This window comes from Hypanus sabinus, chromosome 15 (assembly GCF_030144855.1).
Source record: "Hypanus sabinus isolate sHypSab1 chromosome 15, sHypSab1.hap1, whole genome shotgun sequence".
Classification (NCBI taxonomy): Eukaryota; Metazoa; Chordata; class Chondrichthyes; order Myliobatiformes; family Dasyatidae; genus Hypanus; species Hypanus sabinus.
In genome coordinates, this window is record NC_082720.1 from 77960414 (window position 1) to 77982330 (window position 21917).

The window sequence follows — 21917 nt, forward strand, 5'->3', positions numbered from 1 at the left end:
CCTTTTTCAGCAAACAAGTTGAGAGCCTTGTGGATCTTAATCCAATGATTATTTTTTGGGGGAGTTTATAATCAACAGTAGTTGTTCAGAAGATTTTCGAAGCAATGAATGAGGGAGTGTGATCTGAGCAGCTGGAATCATTTAAAACGAGTCTTGTTGGGATTTTCAAAACGAGTTTTATTTGAACCAGTAAAAAGAATTAAGGTGTAAGCAGAGCGGCCAATGTTGTGGGGCAGGGATGGAGTGGTCAGGCTTTGGCTGAACAGCCGCAGGCTCTAAGTAAGTTTCTAGGACGTTTTTTTTCTCTTTCTTTGTCTATTAGTGCACTGTAAATTGATCCAGGATTAATGATATGTTCACCAGATGAGATGAAGGAATTTTGGGAGACAGCCATTCTCCCTATTAACCCCTACATCTGCCCATGTAAAGGATCTAGAGCTGCAACTGGATGTCCTTAAGCTCTTCCAAAAAAAAAAATTAGGAGGTGATAGATAGGAGCTACAGGGAGATAGTCACTCCTATGTAGAAGGAGGCAGGTACCTGGGAGAGGGAAAGGAAATAGGCAGCCAGTGCAGAATACCCTGTGGCCATTCCCTTCAATAATAAGTATACTGCTTTGGATACTTTTGGTTGGGGGGGGGGGCGGGTGACCTACTGGGGGAAGTCATAGCGACCAGATCTCTGGCGCTAAGTCTGGCTCTGTAGCTTGGAAAGGAAGGGGAAGAAGAGGAGTGCAGTGGTGATAGGGGATTCCATTGTTCAAGGAGCAGACAGGAAATTCTGCGGACGTGAAAAGAGACACCCATATGGTATGGTGCCTCAGAAGTCGGAGGGGCCTTGGGTTGAGTCTGCAGCATTCTAAAGGGGGTGGGTAAACAGCTGGAAGTTGTACATATTGGTACCAATGCCATAGGTAGGAAAAGGGATAAAGTCCAGAAGAGAGAACACAGGGAGTCACATCGAAAGCTGAAAAGCAAGAGCTCAAGCGTAGTAATCTCTGGATTGCCGCCTATGTTGTGCACCACTGAGGGTAAGAATAAAATGATGTGGCAAATGAATGTGTGGCTGAGGAATTGGTGCAGGGGCCAGGGTTTCAGATTTTTAGATCATTGGGATCTCTTCTGGGGAAGGTATGACCTGTACAAAAAGGACAGTTACACTTGAACTCGAGAGGGACCAATATCCTTGTGGGCAGGTTGGGTTGGGTAGGGTTTAAGCTAATTTGGCAGGGGGTTAAAAACCAGAGCAACAGGGCTAAGGATGGTGCAGTTGGTATACAAGTAGATGCAGTGTGTAGTGAGATTGTGATGAAGATTGCAGTCAGTGTGAGAGTTAAAGTGTAACATGGAGGCAAAATTGAAAAGGGTGATGAACACGACAGAAGGTGTTATATTTGAATGCATGCAGTATACCGAATAAGGTAAATGATCTACCACAGTTAGAGATTGGCAGAAATGATGCTGTGGCTGATAAAAGGTCATCGTTGAGAACTTAACATCCAAGGATACACATTGTATAGAAAGGACAGGCAAGTAGGAGGTGGTGTGGTGCTGTTAGTTAAAAATTGAAATCAAATCCTTAGAAAGAGGTGACATAGAATCTAAAGGTGTTGAATCCTTGTGGGTAGAGTTTAAAAACTGCAAGGGCAAAAACTCTGATGGGAGTTGCGTACAATCTTCCAAACAGTAGTCAGGATGTGTGGTACAAGTTACAATGGGAGATAGAAAAGGCATGTAAGAAGGGCAGTGTTTTCATAGTCATGATGAATATGCAGGTAGATTGGGGAAAAAACAGGTTGGTGTTGAATCCCAAGAGAGGGAATTTGTTTTTGAGATTGGTTGTCATGGTCGTGGGAGGTAGTGGGGATAACCTCCCATGACCTATAAAATCCACACAATGGCAGGTGTCTGAAATAGCCTCGACAATCAAGTCCAGCTCCTGCCCTTCACTAGTGGCTTAGCCTGATGGATCTGCTTCTACTGACCGGAGAAGGGACAAAGGTGGTTTACTGGGGTCTTAAAACCAGTTGCTTCAGGGAGATGGGGCTTGTCTCATGTGGCTGGCAACTCATCTAGGAGAAGGAAAACTCTGAGCTCAAACCTCTGATGCCTTGTGGCTCTATCCACTCACACAAAAGGCTTGGAGAATAAACCCTGTTGAAAATCTAGAGGCAGAGTCCCTAAGGCAGTACTACGTTGATTTAATACTAACTGGCAGCCCCTGCGATGCTGCTGGTGCCAAATTGTATCGGTCTCTGCTATTCCTTTGGATTCATCAGCTATGTGGAAAGGAGGAGCCTGCTACATGATCAATCGCTTCTCCTCCATATTGTACTGCCCTGGCTTGCGTATCACATAGAGAGCTGGTATAATATATGTGGCGACCCACTTCCTAGCGCACTCGAACCGGCTCACAAATAGCCAGCGCGCCGGCACAAATGCCAGGTCTGCAACAAAGGGAAAAAAAAGCTTGCGGGGGTTTGTGAGTACGTGTCCCTTGGAGCATCCGCGCCCGGGGAGGGCGGGATGAGGGAGGCTTTAAAGCAAGGCTGTGAAGTTCGAATAAAATCATCTTTAATTGCAGTTTACCGACTCCATGTCGTTATTTTAGCGCTGCGTGTAGCACACCACTATATATATGGTGTGTGTGTGTGTGTGTGTGTGTGTGTATATATATATATATGTGTGTGTGTGTATATATATATATATGTGTGTGTGTGTATATATATATATATATGTGTGTGTGTGTGTGTGTGTGTGTGTATATATATACACACACACATACATACATTCTTTCATGTCAAAGTGAAAACAGATCTCTACAAAGTGACCTAAATTAACTACAAATATAAAACATAAAATAATTGATTGTGTAAGTATTCACCCCTTCTCTTTAATATGATACACCAAATCATCACTGGTGCAGCCAATTAGTTTTAGAAATCATGAGACCTGTGTGCAGTCAAGGTGTTTCAATTGATTGTCATAAAAATACACTCCATCTGGAAGTTCCAACTGCTGATGAGTCAGTATCTTCACAACACTGCACCATGAAGACAAAAGAACACTCCAAGCAACTCTGCAAGAAGGTTATTGAAAAGCCCAACTCAGGAAATGGACACGAGAAAGTTTCCAAGTAACTGAATATCCATTGAAGTACAGTTAAGTCAATCAGCAAGAAATGGAAAGAATATGGCAGAGCTCTAAATCTGCCTACAGCAGGCCATCCTCAAAAACTGAGTGACTGTGCAAAAAGGGGACTATTGGGGGGGGAGGCCACCAAGAGACCTATGACAACTCTGGAGGAGTTACATGCTTCAGTGGCTGAGATGGGAGAGACTATGCATAGAACTGTTGCCCGGTTGCTTCACCAGTCACAGCTTTATGGTCGAGTGACAAAGAAAAAGCCTCTGTTTGGAGAAAAAAAACTCAAATGAAATTTCTGCTAGCTTACCAGAAGGGATGTGGGAAACTCTGAAGTCAACTGGAAGATGATTTTATAGTATGATTAAACCAAAATTGAGCTTTTTGGTCATCTAAATGCTATATTTGGCTTAAGCCAAACACTGCTCATCATCAAAGACACACCACCCCTACTGTGAAGAATGGTGCATCACGCTGTGAGGATGCTTCACTGCAACAGGCCCTGGAAAGCTTGTGAAGGTAGAGGGTAAAATGAATGCAGCAAAATAAAGGGAAATCCTGGAGGAAAACCTGATGCAGTCTGCAAGAGAACTGGGACTTGGGAGAAGATTGTTTTTCTGCAAGACAATGACCCCAAACATAAAGCCAAAGATACACAGGAATATCTTAAAAATAACAAAGTTAATGTCCTGAATGGCCAAATCACAGCCCAGACCTCAACCAATTGAGGATTTGTGGCTGGACTTGAACAGGGCTGTGCACTCGCAATCCCCCTGAAATTTGACAAAGCTTGAGCAGTTTTGTAAAGAAGAATGGAGAAAAATGGCAGTGTTCAGATATGCAAAGCTGATAAGAGACCTATCCACACAGACTCAAGGCCAAAGGTGAATCTACTAAATACTGACTGGAAGGAGGTGATTTGTTAAACAGTCAATTATTTTGAGTTTGATATTTGTAATTAATTTAGATCAGTTTGTAGAGATCTGTTATCACTTTGACACAAAAGAGTCAAAGTCTTTTTCTGTGGATCAGTGTCAAAGAAAGCCAATGGTCAAGTTTCTCAAGACTTTTCTTTCTCGTTTCACTATCAATTTTTCATTACACTTAGTGACCTATACAATTATTGCAGTTGTTTTCCATTAAGGATTCTGTAAAACATTACCGAAGGAAGAATTTTTGTTATTGCACGTAGATAAAGCAATTCAGTTACAGTTTTTGTTTGTCTGAACTTCTGTTTGACCTGCATGCCAGCGATTGTTAGTACTTTCTGTACATTTACGAAAGAAATGCTGCTGGAGGTACAGTACAGTAACCGGTCCTTCCGTCCCAGCAAGCCTGCACTGCCATTTACGCCCATGTGATTATGTGTTTTTATTTGTTTAACTGAAGCTTTGAGGAAACGATTAAATTCTAGTAGTTAGTAGATTTGCAAGACAAAAGCATTATACTAAGTATCAGTAAAGTTTTCAGTGCACGAGTTTGGATCTTTGGTTCTCAGATACCACTGAATTGTGTGTAGAAGTCACCTATGAAGCCATCTTTGAATGTGGGTTGGGAAAAGCAAAAAGGTTAAGCTGTTTTGAAGTCCAGGAAGAGATTATAAATAATGGACAGTTAGAAGATCTATCAGAATTCACCACCCCTTTCAACCTAGTGAGCAAGAAGGTTTTTTTTTTGAAGTTTATGGTTTCAGGTGATTTATTGTTGAAGTAAAATAGGTTCTGTTGGTTAAGATGCAAAAGGACAGTGTGCCATGTCCTAAATGGGCATCTTGAGGTCAGAGGCACCCTGGAAAACTCTGCTTTTTTTTGATAGCATACATTCTGATATCAGTGAAAATGTGTGATGGGAAGTAATTGTGGCTTTCCAGTCAGTATACATACTATAAAAAGTCCTGCTAACAAAAATTATAAACAGCGTAACAGATGCAGCAGGAACTCAGCGGGTCAGGTGGCATCTGTGGAGGGATACAGACAGTTGAAGCCCATCATCTGGACTGGACAGATCCATCCCAGATGAAGCATCTCAGCTTGAAACATTAACTGTCCACTCCCCTCCATTGATACTGCTTGACCTGCTGAGCTCCTCTCCAGCATTTTACAGTGTATTCGGCCTGTAACCCTTTGTTGACATGAATACTACAACCAGGGACTTTGATTAATTAAACTGAGAATTTTTATTTGTGAATCAAGTGTTCCTTTTTTCCACAGTGGAGCCCAGAAAAAAAAAACAGGGAAATTGTAAAGCATTAAAAGCTAAAAATTCAAAAACTGAAATATCTGCCATTCAAAAGCATTCATTTCCCCTCCCCCCACCTTGCTCAGTACATACTTGAATTACATCTCACAGCTGTTAGCCAGTAATCATTTTGGATAAGTCTCTATTAGCTTTGCACAATGTGATGGAGCAAGATCTGCCCATTCATCCTTGCAAAATTGCTCGAGCCATGCCATGTTAGTTGGGGAGTGGAGGTGGTCAGTAATCTTGAGGCTGATCAGCTTAAGGTCACAACTCTGACTGGGCCACCCAAGGAGATAAATTTTCTTCATTTATAGCCACACCATGGTTGCTTTGGCAGTGTGTCCTGCTAAAAGACTAACTTTCTCTCCAGTTTTCCGATTTTTACCCAGGATCTCTCAGAGCTTATAAGGACATATCTAAAAAGACTACTGGCTGTAATAGCTACAAAAGGTAATTAGCAATATTCATCATCTTCCCATCAATGTTGACCAGATTTCCAGTCCGAGATCCCCAGAGCATGATGCTACCTCCACAATACCTTACAGTAGGGATGGTATTACATAGGTGATGCACAATAATAGATTTACACCATGCGTAACACTTAGTGTGTTGAGGCCAAGAAATTCCACTTTATTCTCAGTTGGCCACAAGACCTTCTTCCACATCTTTACAGTATCTTCCAAGTGATGCTTTGCAAAGTCTTTACGGGCAAAGATTTGTTTTTTTAACTAGCTCTTCTTCCTTGCCACTCTTCCAGAAACCCTTCTTGTGGTTGGCCTTGGAGATTGTGGAGCTATGAGCTCCCCTCTGTAGTTGCAGCCACTGGACTCTGCAGCTGAGTCAGAGTGACAGTTGGTATCACAGCAGCCTCCCTTATGAGTGCCATTCTTCTCTGGCGACTGAGTTTAGAGACCTGCACTGCGCTCTGAGGTATGTTCAGTGCCTTTGAGAAGATCTTGTACCTTTCTCCAGATTTGTGCTTCTCTATTATCGTTTCCCTGACTTGTCTTGAATGCTCTCTTTTCCTTCATCTACCATACTGTTGGACCTTACAGAGAGAGGTGATATTTATTCTTATACGTTCATTGAAAATGGGTGATCCTCCAATTTTCTACATCAGCAAATTGGGTGAGTTGGTAGGGTAATATACAGTATTGCCTCTGAGGAAAGTTAACTTCCAGGACAGTGGTGACAAGCGGAGCATGTGGAAGGGCATTCAGGACATCACCAATTACAGGACAACATCACCTGACTGTGCGGGTGATACCTCCCACCCAGTTGCGCTGAATAACTTCTACACCCGGTTTGAGGCGGAAAATGAAGTGGTGGCGAGGAAGTCCACCCCTGCTGCAAATGACCAGGTGCTGTGTCTCACCGTGGCCGATTTGAGAAGAACCCTGTGCAGGGTCAACCCACCGAAGGCTGCTGGACCAGACAACACCCCTGGTAGAGTGCTCAAAGGATGTGCAGACCAGCTAGCAGATGTTCTCACTGACATCTTCAACATCTCCCTGAGCAGCGCCACCATTCCATTATGCTTCAAGGCTGCCACCATCGTTCCCGTGCCAAAGAAGTCTTCAGTGTCCTGCCTAAATGACTACCATCCCGTTGCACTTACATCCATCATCATGAAGTGTTTCGAGGGGCTCGTCATGAGGCACATCAAGACCCTGCTGCCCCCCTCACTGGACCCCCTGCAGTTTGTGTACTGTCCAAACCGCTCAACAGATGACACCATTGCCACCACCCTCCACCTGGCCCTAATCCGCCTGGACAAAAAAGGCATACGTTCAGATGCTGTTCATAGACTTCAGTTCAGCATTCAACACAATCATCCCTCAGAAACTGATTGGAAAGCTGAGCCTACTGGGCCTGAACACCTCCCTCTGCAACTGGATCCTAGACTTCCTGATTGGGAGACCTCAGTCAGTCCGGATCAGGAGCAGCATCTCCAACACCATCACACTGAGCATGGGGGGCTCCCCAGGGTTGCGTGCTCAGTCCACTGCTGTTCACTCTGCTGACCCACGACTGTGCTGCAACACACAGCTCGAACCACATCATCAAGTTCACCGATGACACAGCCGTGGTGGGTCTCATCAGCGGCTAATGGACTGGTGCAGAGCCAACAACCTGTCTCTTAATGTGAACAAAACAAAAGAGATGGTTGTTGATTTCAGGAGGGCATGGAGTGACCACTCCCCGCTGAACATCGACGGCTCCGCGGTACAGATCGTAAAGAGCACCAAATTTCTTGGTGTTCACTTGGCGGAGTATCTCACCTGGTCCCTCAATACCGGCTCTATAGCAAAGAAAGCCCAGCCACGTCTCTACTTTCTGTGAAGGCTGAGGGAAGTCCATCTCTCTCCCCCCCCCCCCCCCCCCATCCTCAGCACATTCCACAGAGGATGTATCGAGAGTATTCTGCAGCTGCATCACTGCCTGGTTCGGAAATGGCACCGTCTCGGGTCGCAAGACCCTGCAGCGGATAGTGAGGTCAGCTGAGAAGATCATCGGGGTCTCTCTTCCCACAATCACGGACATTTACACTACACGCTGCATCCAAAAAGGAAACAGCATTATGAAGGACCCCATGCACCCCTCATACAATTTCTTCTCCCTCCTGCCGTCTGGGAAAATGCTTTGAAGCATTCGGGCTGTCACGACCAGACTATATAACAGTTTCTTCCCCCAAGCTATCAGACTCCTCAATACCCAAAGCCTGGACTGATACCTTGCCCTACTGTCCTGTTTATTATTTATTGCAATGCCTGCACTGTTTTTGTGCATTTTATGCAGTCCTGTGTAGGTCTGTAGTCTAGTGTAGCTTTCTCTGAGTTGTTTTTTTACGTAGTTCAGTCTAGTTTTTGTTCTGTGTCATGTAACACCATGGCCCTGAAAAACATTGTCTCATTTCTACTGTGTACTGTACCAGCAGTTATGGTCGAAATGACAATAAAAGTGAATTGACTAATTACAAAGGGGATGAACACATTTTCAGCCTCACAAATGTGGTAAATTGTGAACAGGTTTTGGAATTTTTTTTGATTTGACATGATGTACAATGTTTAGTAGATTAGTTCAAAAAGTCCAACTTCAGTATAATTTAAATTTAGAAAATGAGTTAGTAAAATGTGAAAATAGTTGTGGGGGCTGAATACTTTTTCAAGGCACTGTATGTATTGATCCACATTCCAGCATCTGCAAACTTTTCTGTCTCCATTTTGATTACAAAATGGTTGTGCACCTCTAAGATGGTGGCATGAACAATAGGAACATTATCCTCAGAGTTCAGGTGCCAATCAATTGCATGTAAACTATTAGGGTAAGTTAAACATCATTAAATGGCTAAAATAAAGACTACCAATTTAGTCAATTGAGCTCATCTGGAGGAAATTGAAAACAGGATTTGACACATAGGCACAGACGTGGCCTGATGGTGATGCAATGTCTTTTTTTAAACAACAGATATTCTGTGAGAGTAACTGTGCTGTATTCATTATTTTATCATCTCTACAAGAGTTCACAGACTAGCTACTTTTCTACATGCCATTTTGAGTTAAGTTGAGCATTTTATAAATGTATAATAATAACCACTCTTTGAATGAAAAGTTCAAAAAATTAGATTGCCATATCTTAACAGTAAATCTTACTTTTAAAACAAAACTTCTAGTCAGTGAAAACTTCGGTATTGTTACTCTTCATTCTTGAAAAAAAATTGCTGCCCTAAACACGAGTGGTGTAACAGACGTTTAATGATTAGTGAAAATGAACGCTTGTTGAACTGTTGCAAACCCACACTCCTGTTTAAAATTCAATTTTTTAAACTGTCATTAGTGATAGCTTAGAAGTTTGGGTGATAGGTGACTGGGAGAGGAATTTGCATGTGGTAGACAGAATTGGATATAGTCACCATTTTTCTCAGTTGAGCCTTGGTCAGTGCTCATTTGAAAACTGATGTAATGCTGTCTGCATACACTACCAAGGATCTTGTGGTTAGAAATTTGTGTTATTTGCAAAGCAATATTTCCGTAGGGCTGTCGCTGATCAAATGAAGCTTGTTTTCAGGCAATATCAATTGATATTTTGATTAAAACTTCTAATGAAGCCTCCCATTATTATTTTGAAGTATTTAAAAAGAGATTTTGTTCACCAAGATAAATGTTTCAAAAGCAATTTTGGAATGATTTAAGCACAAATAACTGAGAAAATATTAGTCTGTAATGATATTGGTATTTCCACATAATATTAAAAATGTAGTCTGCTTTGAACAAATGGTCCTGCAGTGTTGAATCAATTACAAAAGCAGGTTTTTTGGTGGGGCTTCTGTGTGCATTGAGCATATTTGGTGTAACATGTTAAGCAACTTGAACCCCTTTCTGGCCAGAATATCAGATGCTGAATTTGGAAGCCCAAGGAGTCCAGCAGTGAAAATTAGAACTCCTGCTGCCTTATGCTGGGAAATTGTCATTGGTGTCTTGCAAGAGGTTAAACTGTCCTCTGGGCTCTTTTGCCTTTCACTTCAGTCCCAGTTCTGGCTTCCCTCTCTGCCCTGGCTTCTTGAAAAAGTGAAGGAGAGAGAAAATGGGAAGCTTTAATTATTGTCGTCAAGAAAATATGAGACATTATGGAAAGGCTTTTAAAAAAATAAATCAGAATACAGTAATTAAGCAAAGCAGCATGCTTTTGTGAAATGGAAATTACGTTTAACCAATTTATTGGAGTCAGTATAGAAGACTGCTGATTCATGATAGTGGGGAATGTAGTTTTTGGCCATAGAGTTAGTATTACTCTTTTGGTAAGGTGGGTAGAGCAATGACAGAAGAAATTTAATCCTCAAAAATGTGAGGTGGTACATTTGGGTGGACAAATCAGGCATGGAAATACACAGTGACTGGTAGGACTATAGAAGTACTGAGAAATAATACGATTTCCATGTAAATGTCAAAGCAATATGATTTGGAGAAAGCATGTGGATTTTCACCAGAATGTTATCTGTTCTGGTGTTTTTCATCAATGAGGAGAGATTGGATAGACTGAATTTGCTTTCCTTGAGGCAGAGAAAACTGAGGTGGGGTGCCGCAGGTGACTGATGGAGGTTTACATAATTATGAGGAGCATAGATAGCGAGAAACTCTTCCCCTGAGTTGTATATAAACAGAGGCAACAAGTTTAATAACAGGAAAAGTGAATACCTTTCAACCATCAGGCTGCTGAACCAGCATAGATCAATCACTCACATCAATGCTGAAATGATTCCACAACCTATAGACTTGCTGGCAAGGCTCTACAACTCACCATTATTTATTATTTGGACAATTTGTCATTTGCAGATTGGTAGTTCTTTTCATAAATTCTAATTTATTTATTTTCCTGTAAATGCCTGTAAGAAAATGAATACCAGGTAGTATGTAGTGACATATACGTGCTTTGATAATAAATTTACTTTGAGCTATGAACTTCAAACTTAAGGTAAGGGATATGAGACTTCAAGGGGATTTAAATAAAATATTTTTCACCCAAAGAGTGGTTGATGTTGGAAGGTGCTATCACTTGGAACAGTGTGGGTTAAAGGGTTTATCGGCCAAATGCTTGGGTGCTGGCAGGTTGGATTAGTATCACTAGGCATTGATGTCTATCCTTGAAATGGTAGCTGGAGGCCGTCTTTCTCTACTGGATGGTTTTCACTCCACATCTACACCACGTACTACTAATGAAATGAAAACCTGGAGAATTTGTTCCTCCTAATTTTAAGAGGATAATTGGTGAAATCCCACATCAAGGGTTATTGTGGAAAATAAACCTTAATGTTGAAGGAAGTAACAAATTGGCATGAGATAAAAGATTGGCTGACAAGCAGGAAACTGCAGGCAATAATAGGTCTTCTCTTATAAACAAAATGTAATGAATAATGTGCAAGAGAGATTGATGCTGGTGCCAAAACTTTTTACGATTTGAATTAATGAGTTGGGTGAAGACATCAAATAAGAATGGAAGCTAATGTTGCTGATGATGCTTAGGGCTAATGCAGGAGGTGGGTGCACAAGTCTTTCACAACTGCTTCCTGAATTAATTAGGATTACGTCAGATAATCTATCTCAATGCAATATTTCTGCACCACCTCGGTACCTTTGATTTTCCCCAAAATATCCAGATAGCTGTCACTGTTGTTAATGAACACGTAGACTCCATAGCCCTCCTGAGGATTCCAAAGCTCGGCCGCCTTTTACTTGGAGACGAGATTCTACAGATGCTGGACATCCAGAGCATCACACACAAAAGTGCTGGAGGAACTCAGCAGGCCAGGCAGCATCCATGAGAAGGAATAAACGGTCAAGAAGTTGCAGGCTAAAACCCTTCATCAAGACTAGAGAGGAAGGGGGTAAAATGTCATAATAAAAAGTGGGGGGAGGGGAACGAGGACAAGTTTAGAAGGTGATAGGTGAAACCATGTGAGTGAGAAAGGTAAAGGGCTGGAGAAGGAGGATTCTGATAGGAGAGGAGAGTGGACCATGGGAGAAGGAAAAGGAGGGGCACCAGGGGGAGGTGATAGGCAGCTGATGAGAAGAGGTGAGAGGCCAGAGTGGGGAATAGAAGAAAAAGGAAGGGGGAGGGGAAAAGAAAAAATACTGGAAGAAGAAATAAACATTCATGCCATTGTGTAGGAAGCTACCTACACATAATATGAGGTGTCGTTCCTCCACGCTGAGAGTGGTCTCATTGTGGCAGAAGAGGAGCCCAGGGACCGACATAGTGGAACAGGAATAGGGATAAGAATTAAAGTGATTAGCCACTGAGAAATTCCTCTATTTCACCAATGTAGAGGAGGACTCATCAGAAGCACTGGATACAATAGAGGACCCCGACAGATTTACAAGTGAAGTGTTGCCTCACCTGGAAGGACTGTTTGTGGCCCTGACAGGAGGTGAGGGAGGTAGTGAATGAGCAGGTGCATAATTTCTATCGCTTGCGGGGATATGTGTGAGGAGGGAGATTAGTGGTGAGAGACAGATGGACCAAGGAATCATGGAAGGAGTGATCCCTCAGAAGGGTGGAGCTAAAGGTGTGTTTGGTGTTAGGATCCTGTTGAAGATGGTGGAACCTGTGGAGAATGATCTGTTGGATGCAGAGGCTCTTGGGGGTGATAAGTGAGGACAAGAGGAATTCTACCCTTGCTAAGGTGGTGGGAAGATGGGGTAAGCAAAGATGTCTGGGAATTGGAGGAGCTGTGGGTGAGGGTAGTATCTATGGTGGAAGAAGGGAAACCCTGTTCTTTGAAGAGGGAGAAGATCTCCGATGTCCTGGAAAGGAAAGCATCATTCTGGGTAAAAATGCAGTAGAGATAAATGAACTAAGAAAAGGGAATAGTGTTTTTGCAGGAGATAGGGTGGGAACAGGTATAGTCCAGATAGGTTTATAAAAGATGCCTTTAAACAGTTTGTCTCCAGAGATTTTTTTCAGAAAGATCAAGAATGGGGAGAGAGTTGTCAAAAATAGACAGAGAATTTAAGGGCGGGTGGAAAGTTCGAAGCAAAGTTAGTAAAATTAACAAGCTCAGCATGGGTGCGTGAAACAGCACCAATGCAGTCATCAACATCATGCAGAAAGCGTTGGAGAGCATTACCAGAGCTTGAAACGTGGACTGGCTCCATGTTGTCAAAGAAAAGGCAGGCATAGCTGGGACCCATGCGGATACTTATGGCTACACCTTGAGTTTGGAGGAAGTAGAAAGAAATGGAGGAGAAATTGTTGAGAGTGAGGACCTGTTCTGCCAGATGGAGGAGGGGAACTGGTTGGGTCTTTAGTTGAGAAAGAAGCGGAGAGCTTTAAAGCATTTTTAATTGGGGAGGTAGAAAAGTAGAGGGACTGGACATCCATGGTGAAGAGAAGGGTCTGGGCCAGGGAATTGAAAGTCGTTGAGGAGATTGAGAGCTTGTGAAGTGTCTCCGATGTAGGCGAGAAGGGACTGAGCCAAGGCAAGGTAGAACGCTTTGCAGACATGCTTTCAGTGGTGGAAGAGCAGGCAAAGACAGTGGGCCTACCTGGACAGTCAGGTTTGTGGACTTTGGGTAGGGTAATTGAACTTCGAGTTTGGTGGCCGTGGAGATCTCCAGACTTGATGATGGTGTGGGAGTACCATCAATACATGAATAAATCTCTTCTCAATTCTAAGTGGCCCATTCCTTATTTTGACATTGGTTCTTGTTTCCTCAGTCAAGGGAAATGTCCTCTCTCTGTTCTGCTTCTTGAACCTGGAAGGACTTTGTAAGCCTCAATGTGAGAGTTCTCATTCTTCAACTTCAAAGAATATTAAGTATGGATGCAACTACTGAAGAGGGCATGAGGGAAGTGGGGTGTTGGTCACAGTGAAGTACAGATAATTGAAGTGAGTGGGAAAAAGTCTGACTAATTATACATGTAGTCTAAATGTGTGAAATAGTCCATTTTGTCAAGAAAATGGCAATAAAAAGCTTTTTACCTAAATTTAGAGGAAACACAAAATAGTGTCCTAGCACATGGCTTACAAAATGCTGGTACACAGGCACAGCAAGTAGAGAAGTACAGCACAGAAACAGGCCCTTTGGCCCATCTAGTCCAAGCCTAACCATTTAAACTGCCAACTCCCATCAACCTGCACCAGGGCCATAGCCCTACTACCTAGCCAAACTTCTCTTAAATGTTGAAATCAAGCTCACATGCACCACTTGTGCTGGCAGCTCATTCCACACACTCACGACCCTCTGGGTGAAGAAGTTTTCCCTCTTGCTCCCCTTAAATTTTGGAAAGCCAACAGAATGCTGTTGCATTTTGCAAGGCGAATTGAATATAAAAACAGTGAGGTTACACTTTGCAAACACGAGGAAATCTGCAGATGCTGGAAATTCAAACAACACACAAGCAACAACAACCTGCTGTGTTCCACCAGCACTGTGTGTGTGTTGAGGTTACACTGACTGTATTTTGTGCAAATTAAACCATATCTGGAGGACTGTGCAAAATATTGGTCTCCTTTATTTAAGGAAATATTTTAATGTGTTCAGTTAAAATGTATTACATTATTACAAGTAGCTTCTTTTATGAGAAGATTTTGTACAGATCAGGCATGTTGGTTAGAGATTCAAAAAACGAGAGGGAACTTGATTGAAGCATTCAGGGCCCTGAGCAGGCTTGACTAGGTATGGAGATGATATCTCCTCTTCTGGGGAATCCAGAACTAGGGATCAACGGTTTAACAACAAAGGACTGCTTTTTATTTGATAAAATGGTTTATTTGTATTGCATGTGCTGAGGTACAGTGGAAAAAAATGTTTTGCATACCATTCATACAGATTAATTGATTATAACAGTGCATTGTGGTAGTACAAGGTGAAACAATAACAGAGTTCAGAATAAAGAGTTACGCTTACAGAGGAAATTTAGTGCAAGGTAGGCAATAAGGTACTAAGCCATGTCAAGGTAGTTTGAGAGGTCAAGTTCATTTTACCTTACTAGGGAACTGTTTAATAGTCTTATAACATCAGAATAGAAACTGTCCTTGATCATCTGATGGTATGTGCTTTCAGGCTTTCCTATTTTCTGCCCAATAGGAGAAAGGAGATGGGGGAATGCCCAGGGTCGGCAGGCTCTTGATTATATTGGCTGTGCTACTGAAGCACGAAAAGTGTAGCCGGGATCCACGGAGGGCTGGCTGGTTTCTCTGACGTGCTGAGCTGTGTCATCGACTCTATGCAGTTGCTACACCATCCGGTAGCCATGACACATCCTCAAGGGTTGCTTTGAGTGGCATATCGACAAAAATTGGTAAGGATCAAAGGGGATATGCCAAATTTCTTTAGGCTCCAGAGGATGTACAGGCTCTGTTGAGCTTCCTTAGTTGTGCCATCATAGTATAGGCTATCGGTGCTTAGCCCTATGATCTTGAAGCTGTCAACCCTCTCAACATCACCATTAAACAGGAGCATGTATAGCACTATCCTTTCCTGAAGTCGGTGACCTTTTATTTTGCTGACCTTGTTGGAAAGGTCGTTGTTGTGACACCACGTCTATCTCCTTCCTGCATTCTGACTCGTCTTTGTTTGAGATATGGCTAAATACAGTGGAATCATCTGCGACCTTGTAAATGGTGTTCGAGCAAAATCTGCCCATGCAGCAGTGAGTAGAGTAGGGGACTGAGGGCAGAGCATTGTGTTCAGGATAATCCTTGTTCCTGCTATCATTACTGATTGTGGTCTGCTGGTCAGAGAGCCGAAGATCCAGTCGCAGAAGGAAATGTTGAGTGCCTGGTCCGCGAGCTTGGAAATAAGTTTGCTAGGAATTAAAGTATCGGAAGTGTGGTCTGATCTACGGTACGTAACTTTCCTGTCCAGATGCTTCAGATTTGAATGTAGAGTTAGGAAGATGTAGAGCCGATTTGGCAGTAAGTGAATTGGCAGTTAATTGAGTAGTGTGTCAAAGCACTTCAATTCTGATTGATGTCAGAGCCCCTGAGTGGTAGTCATTAAGGCATGTTACCTTATTTTTCTTAGATAGCTGGGGGTAGTGGTCTCAAAGCTGACAGGAACCTCAGGTTGAAACCTGGAGAGGTTAAAAGAAGTCGGAAATCGCCCCTGCTAGCTGATCTGTGCAGGATCTAAGGCTGTGGCTGGGATCATTCTCTGGGCTGGATGCCTTCCACAGGTTCACTCTCCCGTAGACTGGTCTTGTTCACATTGGTGACTGTGGGTTCAGGTGGATCGGAAACTGTCGTGGGTGATTAATGTTCCAACCCCTTCTGTTCACAGCATGCACAGAATATGCTAAGCTCATTAGGAAGGGATGTGCTGTTTTCGGTGATGCTGCCTGACTTTGTTTTGAAGCCCATTTATAGCATGTCTGCCCTCCCCCACTGATAGTTAGTTTTGGGTCGCTGTTGTCTCTTGGCATGCGTGATAGTTTCACGGAAAAGGTCAGGGTCACCGGATAAGAACATCCCAGCTCCAGGCTTCAATGGGGAGTGGCGCATGCAAAATACTGGAGGAACTCAGCAGGCCAGGCAGAATCTATGGGGAAAAAAAGTCCAGTCAATGTTTCAGGCCAAGTCCCTTCGGCAGGATCTCGGTCCGAAACATCGACTGTACTTTTCTCCCCATAGATACTGCCTGGCCTGCTGAATCCTCCAGCATTTTGTGTGTGTTGCTTGGATTTCCAGCATTTGCAGATTTTCTTTTGTTTTCAATAGGGTACAAGTCTCTTGGACACAGCCTTGGACTTCCATTTAGAAATGGAGATAAGGGGGAATTTTTTTAGCCAGAGAGTGGCGAATCTGTGGAATTTGTTGCCACAGGCGGCTGTGGGGGCCAAATCATTGGGTGTATTTAAGGCAGAGGTTAGTACATTCTTGATTAGTTAGTGCATTAAGGGATACAGGAGAAGGCAGGAGATTGGGGCTGAGAGAGGAATGGATCAGCCATGATGAAATGGTGGAGTAGGCTTGATAGGCCAAATGGCTGAATTATTCTCCTATATCTATCTTGTGGCTTTATGGTCTTAATCCATAGTTTCTAGTTTGGGAACACCCTGATTATCCTTTGTGGTACAGAGTCCCCATCACACTTGTTGATAAAGTCTCTGCTGGTGATGATATGCTCATCTAGGCCAAAAGACAGAGGGCCCCCAGTTTTCTTTCGGGCAGATGGTACCTGAATATTTTGTGTGAGGGTCTTTGGAACCCATTTGCAATCAGTGATAGAACTGGAGTCTTCTTGCGTTTTAACTTCTCTGACCTTGGCCTCTCATGGTCTTCCAATGAAGTCCAGTGTGTACCTAAGAGTATAACATATGGTGACTAACCTTGGGACTGAATGTTGAATTCGACAACCTCACTTAACCAGCCCTGTTGTGTTGGATGAGCCAGCATCCCTAGATTTCTTGCAAACATGTTTCATAAACCCAACTCCACCACCGTTTTGCTTTTGCTCTTTTTCTCTCCTTTGTCCTCTGTCATCTGCTTCTCCTCCTCCAGCTCTTCAGCAAATTAATAAGACTTCTCTGCCCTGTCTTAACAAGAACCACACGTTTTGTAACATTCAATCTCCTGGCCTCCAACCTATCACAGACCTCCTTTTATTTTCAAATGGTATTCCTAGTTGAAAAGAGAGATAATTGAACTGAAGCATTAACTGTGGGTTTCTGTGGACAGACACTGTCTATCTGATTTCGCAACATTTTGTTTTTATTTCAGATTTCCAACATGTGCAGGACTTTGATTTTCATTTATTGTGTTCTGTGGTACCAGGCTACGCAGGAGAGAAGAGACGTTTCAGTTACTTGGATTGAAGTGTCCATTGTTTAAGCTGTGCACGATGTTCTATTAAAACTGCTGGTTCTGTGCTAAGAAAACAGTATTCAGCTTTAAACATGGTTAGCTTTAGTATTTCCATTGTTTGGACTTCAGTCTCCCAATTTTCTGCTGGATTCTTGCTACTTTAAATTTAATACTAGCCACTTTTATGTTCTTACCTGGCATAAGCTCTCAATTTCCAGTTTACTACCACCTCTTTCCAAACAAAGTGAATTGATTCCTGTAATGTAGTGTAACACACTGTAAAGTTGCACTGCTAATGTAATGGCTTCTCTGTAGCAGCAATGTTTGGGTTATGACTAGAGATAATGGGGCTTTGGAATGAGGGGCTATCCAATGAGAGGGATGTTGTTCTTTCTTGTGGGTCTGGGAGCAGGGATTTTGCAGTCTTTTGGTGGGGAGAAATGAGGAGAGAAGACACGAATGGAGAGAGTTGATAGACCGCTGGACGGAGTGGACTAGGAGCGAGGGTCCGAGGGTCAGAAACACTCAGGAGGTCGACGGGAAACCAGTGGACTGAACTGTGAACCATTGCGCATTAGACTGTTTCATGAGAATGGACCCTTTATTTGTTTCTTTACTAACCATATAGTCAAATTATACAGGGATCACGCAGCATCCACCCAAACAAGATTTCTTAAGTTTGGCCAGGCCGAGGACTGTCTTTCCCTAGCTGAACCAAGAGTTACAGTAGACGTCAGAGTCTATATTGTTACCACCTTGTCTAAGGCTGGACATGCTTAATAATTGTACTTCAGCTTTTTACCAAACGAGTGGTCATCCGGGCCAAAGGAATGATCTGAGCAATCATTTGTAATAAACTATTTCAGCCATTATTTCCGTAAATGACTTGACTCTCTTGTGTCATCAGATGTGAACTTACATAACGATTATCTAGTTAAGCACAGACCCAGACTATACTTGGTTATACTTCAGTTCGTGAGCTATTTTTTCAGTCTTTCTCTATGCACGGAGATGCATACTGCAAACTAAAGATTCAATTTACTTTATATTAACCAGATCAATTCTTTACAATTCATTTGCAGAATTACAAACAAACTGCATAATGACTGTTGTAAACAAAACTCGATCCTTGGGCACACAGATCACTTCTTTTTCCGTACTATTGTGGACTGTCTTTGTAGAATGCATCTGTTCTGCAGACTTGAGTAATTTTGCTGTCTTTAATAATTCTACAACTAGCTTGGTTCCAGGAATTTGTCAAAGGAACCAAAGAAATTATCTCTTCACGCTACTGCTCACTGCAGTCACTCGGGCCTAACCAGATTGTTGTCGTGGATGCAGACACATAGCTAACGATTGTTTATTTCTCCTTCCCTGTTGGATGTTTCCAGCTGGCACAGGCATATGTAGTCAGCCTGCTATCAAGGAAAACTGACAGCTTTGACTCTACATTTTACATATTGAACTGTCTGATTTGACAGGGAAGAACCACAAATATGTTTGTTGCATCTAAAAATACCAGCATGCATGAAGAGTTAGCAGAAGCCATTATAAACCTCTTTCAGTCAACATATCTACATTTGCTTTAATATAATAATACCAGTTTGCTGCCTGCTATAGTTTTCACTGAAAATGAAAATTAAAACTAATGCTCCTATTGAGTTATTTCAAATGATCTTGACAAATCTTTTTTTAAAATTAGTCTTAACATTGGCCAGTTTTGAATATTAGTTTTTTCGCTCGAAGTACTGACAAATGGCTTAATATTGTAAAATTTCAGTACAGTTAAAGCCATGTTTTTGCAAGGTTATGTGTATTTCCCGATAGTTCATTTTGTGAACAGCAGCCCAAATTAAAAGTGCGGTTACAATTAGTCTGTTCTCATAAGTGACTGCATGGACTTTGCTACAGCATGTAAATGTAAAAAAAGTATTGCAGATGCTTTATCAAAACAAGCTTGTGTTGAATTACATGTTGTTCTTTTTAAACTAAAAATATCCATATTTATTATTAATATTTAATAATATTTAATGAAACATTTAAAGATTAATATCCAGAATAACACTCAAGTCACCTCTTGCGGTAGATGAAGTTTCTCGGGCTGCATATAAAAATGGGTATTTGTTTTATTTTATGCTCAATATCATGTTGTTTGCTTTTAAACTAGGCTGAAGAGAAGCGGAACCTTAGCCTTGATGGTCATGTCGGTTTTGACAGTCTTCCTGATCAGTTAGTCAGCAAATCTGTATCACAAGGCTTCTGTTTCAACATTCTTTGTGTAGGTAGGTACCTACAAAGCTTGTGTGCGACAGTCCTATGTACCTAGTGACCGCTCAAATCCATTATGTTTCATTAATTTGAAATAATTCAATTAAAAATGTATTTTTGACACATCTGTTGATTTAATAGCTTAACGTTGTGACTTTATCCTGGTTTGGCCTGAGTTAATTAATGCCAGCAATGCCACAAGAGCAGGTTTGTGGCTGGAGACCCTGTTACTCAGATTATAGATTAGATTAGCTTTATTCTTCACAAGTACATCGAAACATACAGAAAAGCATGTCAATGACCAACACAGTCTGAGGTTGTGCTGGGTACAGCCCACAAGTGTTGCCGTCTTTCTAGCACCAACATAGCATGCCCACAATTTACTAACTCTTACATCTTTGGAATGTGGGAGACATCCAGGCCACCCAAAGATCATGGGGAGAATGTACAAACTCCTTACAGACAGCAGCAGGAATTGAACCCCAGTCGCTGGCACTGTAAAACGTTACACCAGCCCCTATGCTAATGTTACCAACCTATTATGCTCTAATGACCCCCTAATGAAACTTCAGATAAAAATACCCAATTAGTGTAAAAATACTACTAATGGAATACAGTGTTGGGAAATGTATGATAATGCATTTGATAAAAGGAACTATAATGCAAACTATTAAACAAGTGGGGAGAAAGTTCAGACGTCAGGTGTGCAGAGGGGCTTGGGAGTCCTCGTGCAAGACTCCCAGAAGGTTAATTTACAGATTGAGTCTATGTTAAAGAAGACAAATGCAATGTTGGCATTTATTTCAAGGGGAATAGAATATGGAAGCAAAGAGATAATGCTGAGCCTTTATATGACAACTAGGCAGGCCACACTTGGAGCATTGTCAAGAGTTTTGGGCCCCATATCTCAGAAAGGGTGTGTTATCATTGGAGAGAGTCCAGAGGAGGTTCATGAGGATGATTCTGGAAATGAAGGAGTTAACAAATGAGGAGAGTTTGGCACCATTGGACCTGTACTCACTGGAATTTAGAAGAATGCGGGGGGTGGGGGGTGGAACCTCATTGAAACTTACCAAATGTTAAAAGGATTAGATGGGGTGGATGTGGAGAGGAAGTTTCCTATGGTGGGGGTACTCAGAACCAGAGGGCACAGCCTCAAAATCGAGGGGCGACCCTTTAGAACAGAGGTAAGGAGGATTTTTTTTTTTAGCCAGAGAGTAGTATATCTGTGGAATGCTCTGCCACGGACTGTGGTGGAGGCCAAGTTCATGCATATAGTTAAGGTGGGAGTTGATCATTTCTTGATTGGTCGGGGCATCAAAGGATATAGGGGAAAGGCAGTGTGGGATCAGGGATCCGCTATGATGGAACAGTGGAGCAGACTGGACTGAATGGACTAATATTGCCCCTATGTCTTATGGTCTTATGGTGTAAAGAATTTAAAAGCACATTGTCATTCTAAATTTTATGTGATCACTTGATTATTAACAAATGAAGCTTGGGTGCAGTTCAGCAAGTGTTTGAAGAATTTTTGTAAATGTGTTCCTTGGTCAACTATCACAACTTCCTGCATTTTTTCATTTTTGTGCACTAACTAGTGGTTAATAGTTTACACAAGGGACCCCAGTTAATTGTTTATCCCCCTCCCTGCTCTTATTTTATCTGATGTTAGTAGTTTATTTGGTCAAATTTCTGACCAAAGTTACACCCTGCAAGAAATTTAGGCAATTCAATTACATTCATTTAACCCAGCAAAAACAAATGCCCTTGATCTACAAGAATAAGCAACCAATTTTAAAGAATTAAAAAGTATTTCATTAATCATACAGTAACTTGATATAAAATGTTGACAACAAAGTAGGCTTTTGGTTGTTCAATGCTAAATATTTCAATGTGCTCTATCACAGTATGGTGAGACATGGCTTTTGTTTGCCATGTCCCTGTCATTCTATATCTGAATC

The 21917-nt window shown here is 42.1% G+C and overlaps 1 protein-coding gene across 2 annotated transcripts in view; it reads left to right on the plus strand.

The window, feature by feature from the left end:
* LOC132405614 (septin-8-B-like) overlaps positions 1–21917 on the plus strand; it is an 82133-nt gene that overhangs the window by 38515 nt on the left and 21701 nt on the right. Inside the window, exon 2 of one of the 2 annotated variants that reach the window (XM_059990558.1) lies at positions 19856–19970. In XM_059990558.1, coding sequence (XP_059846541.1) covers positions 19856–19970 — 115 coding nt within the window. Of the gene's footprint in view, positions 1–19855; positions 19971–21014; positions 21144–21917 lie in introns of those variants that run through there. The other variant, XM_059990559.1, reaches the window with a different exon arrangement.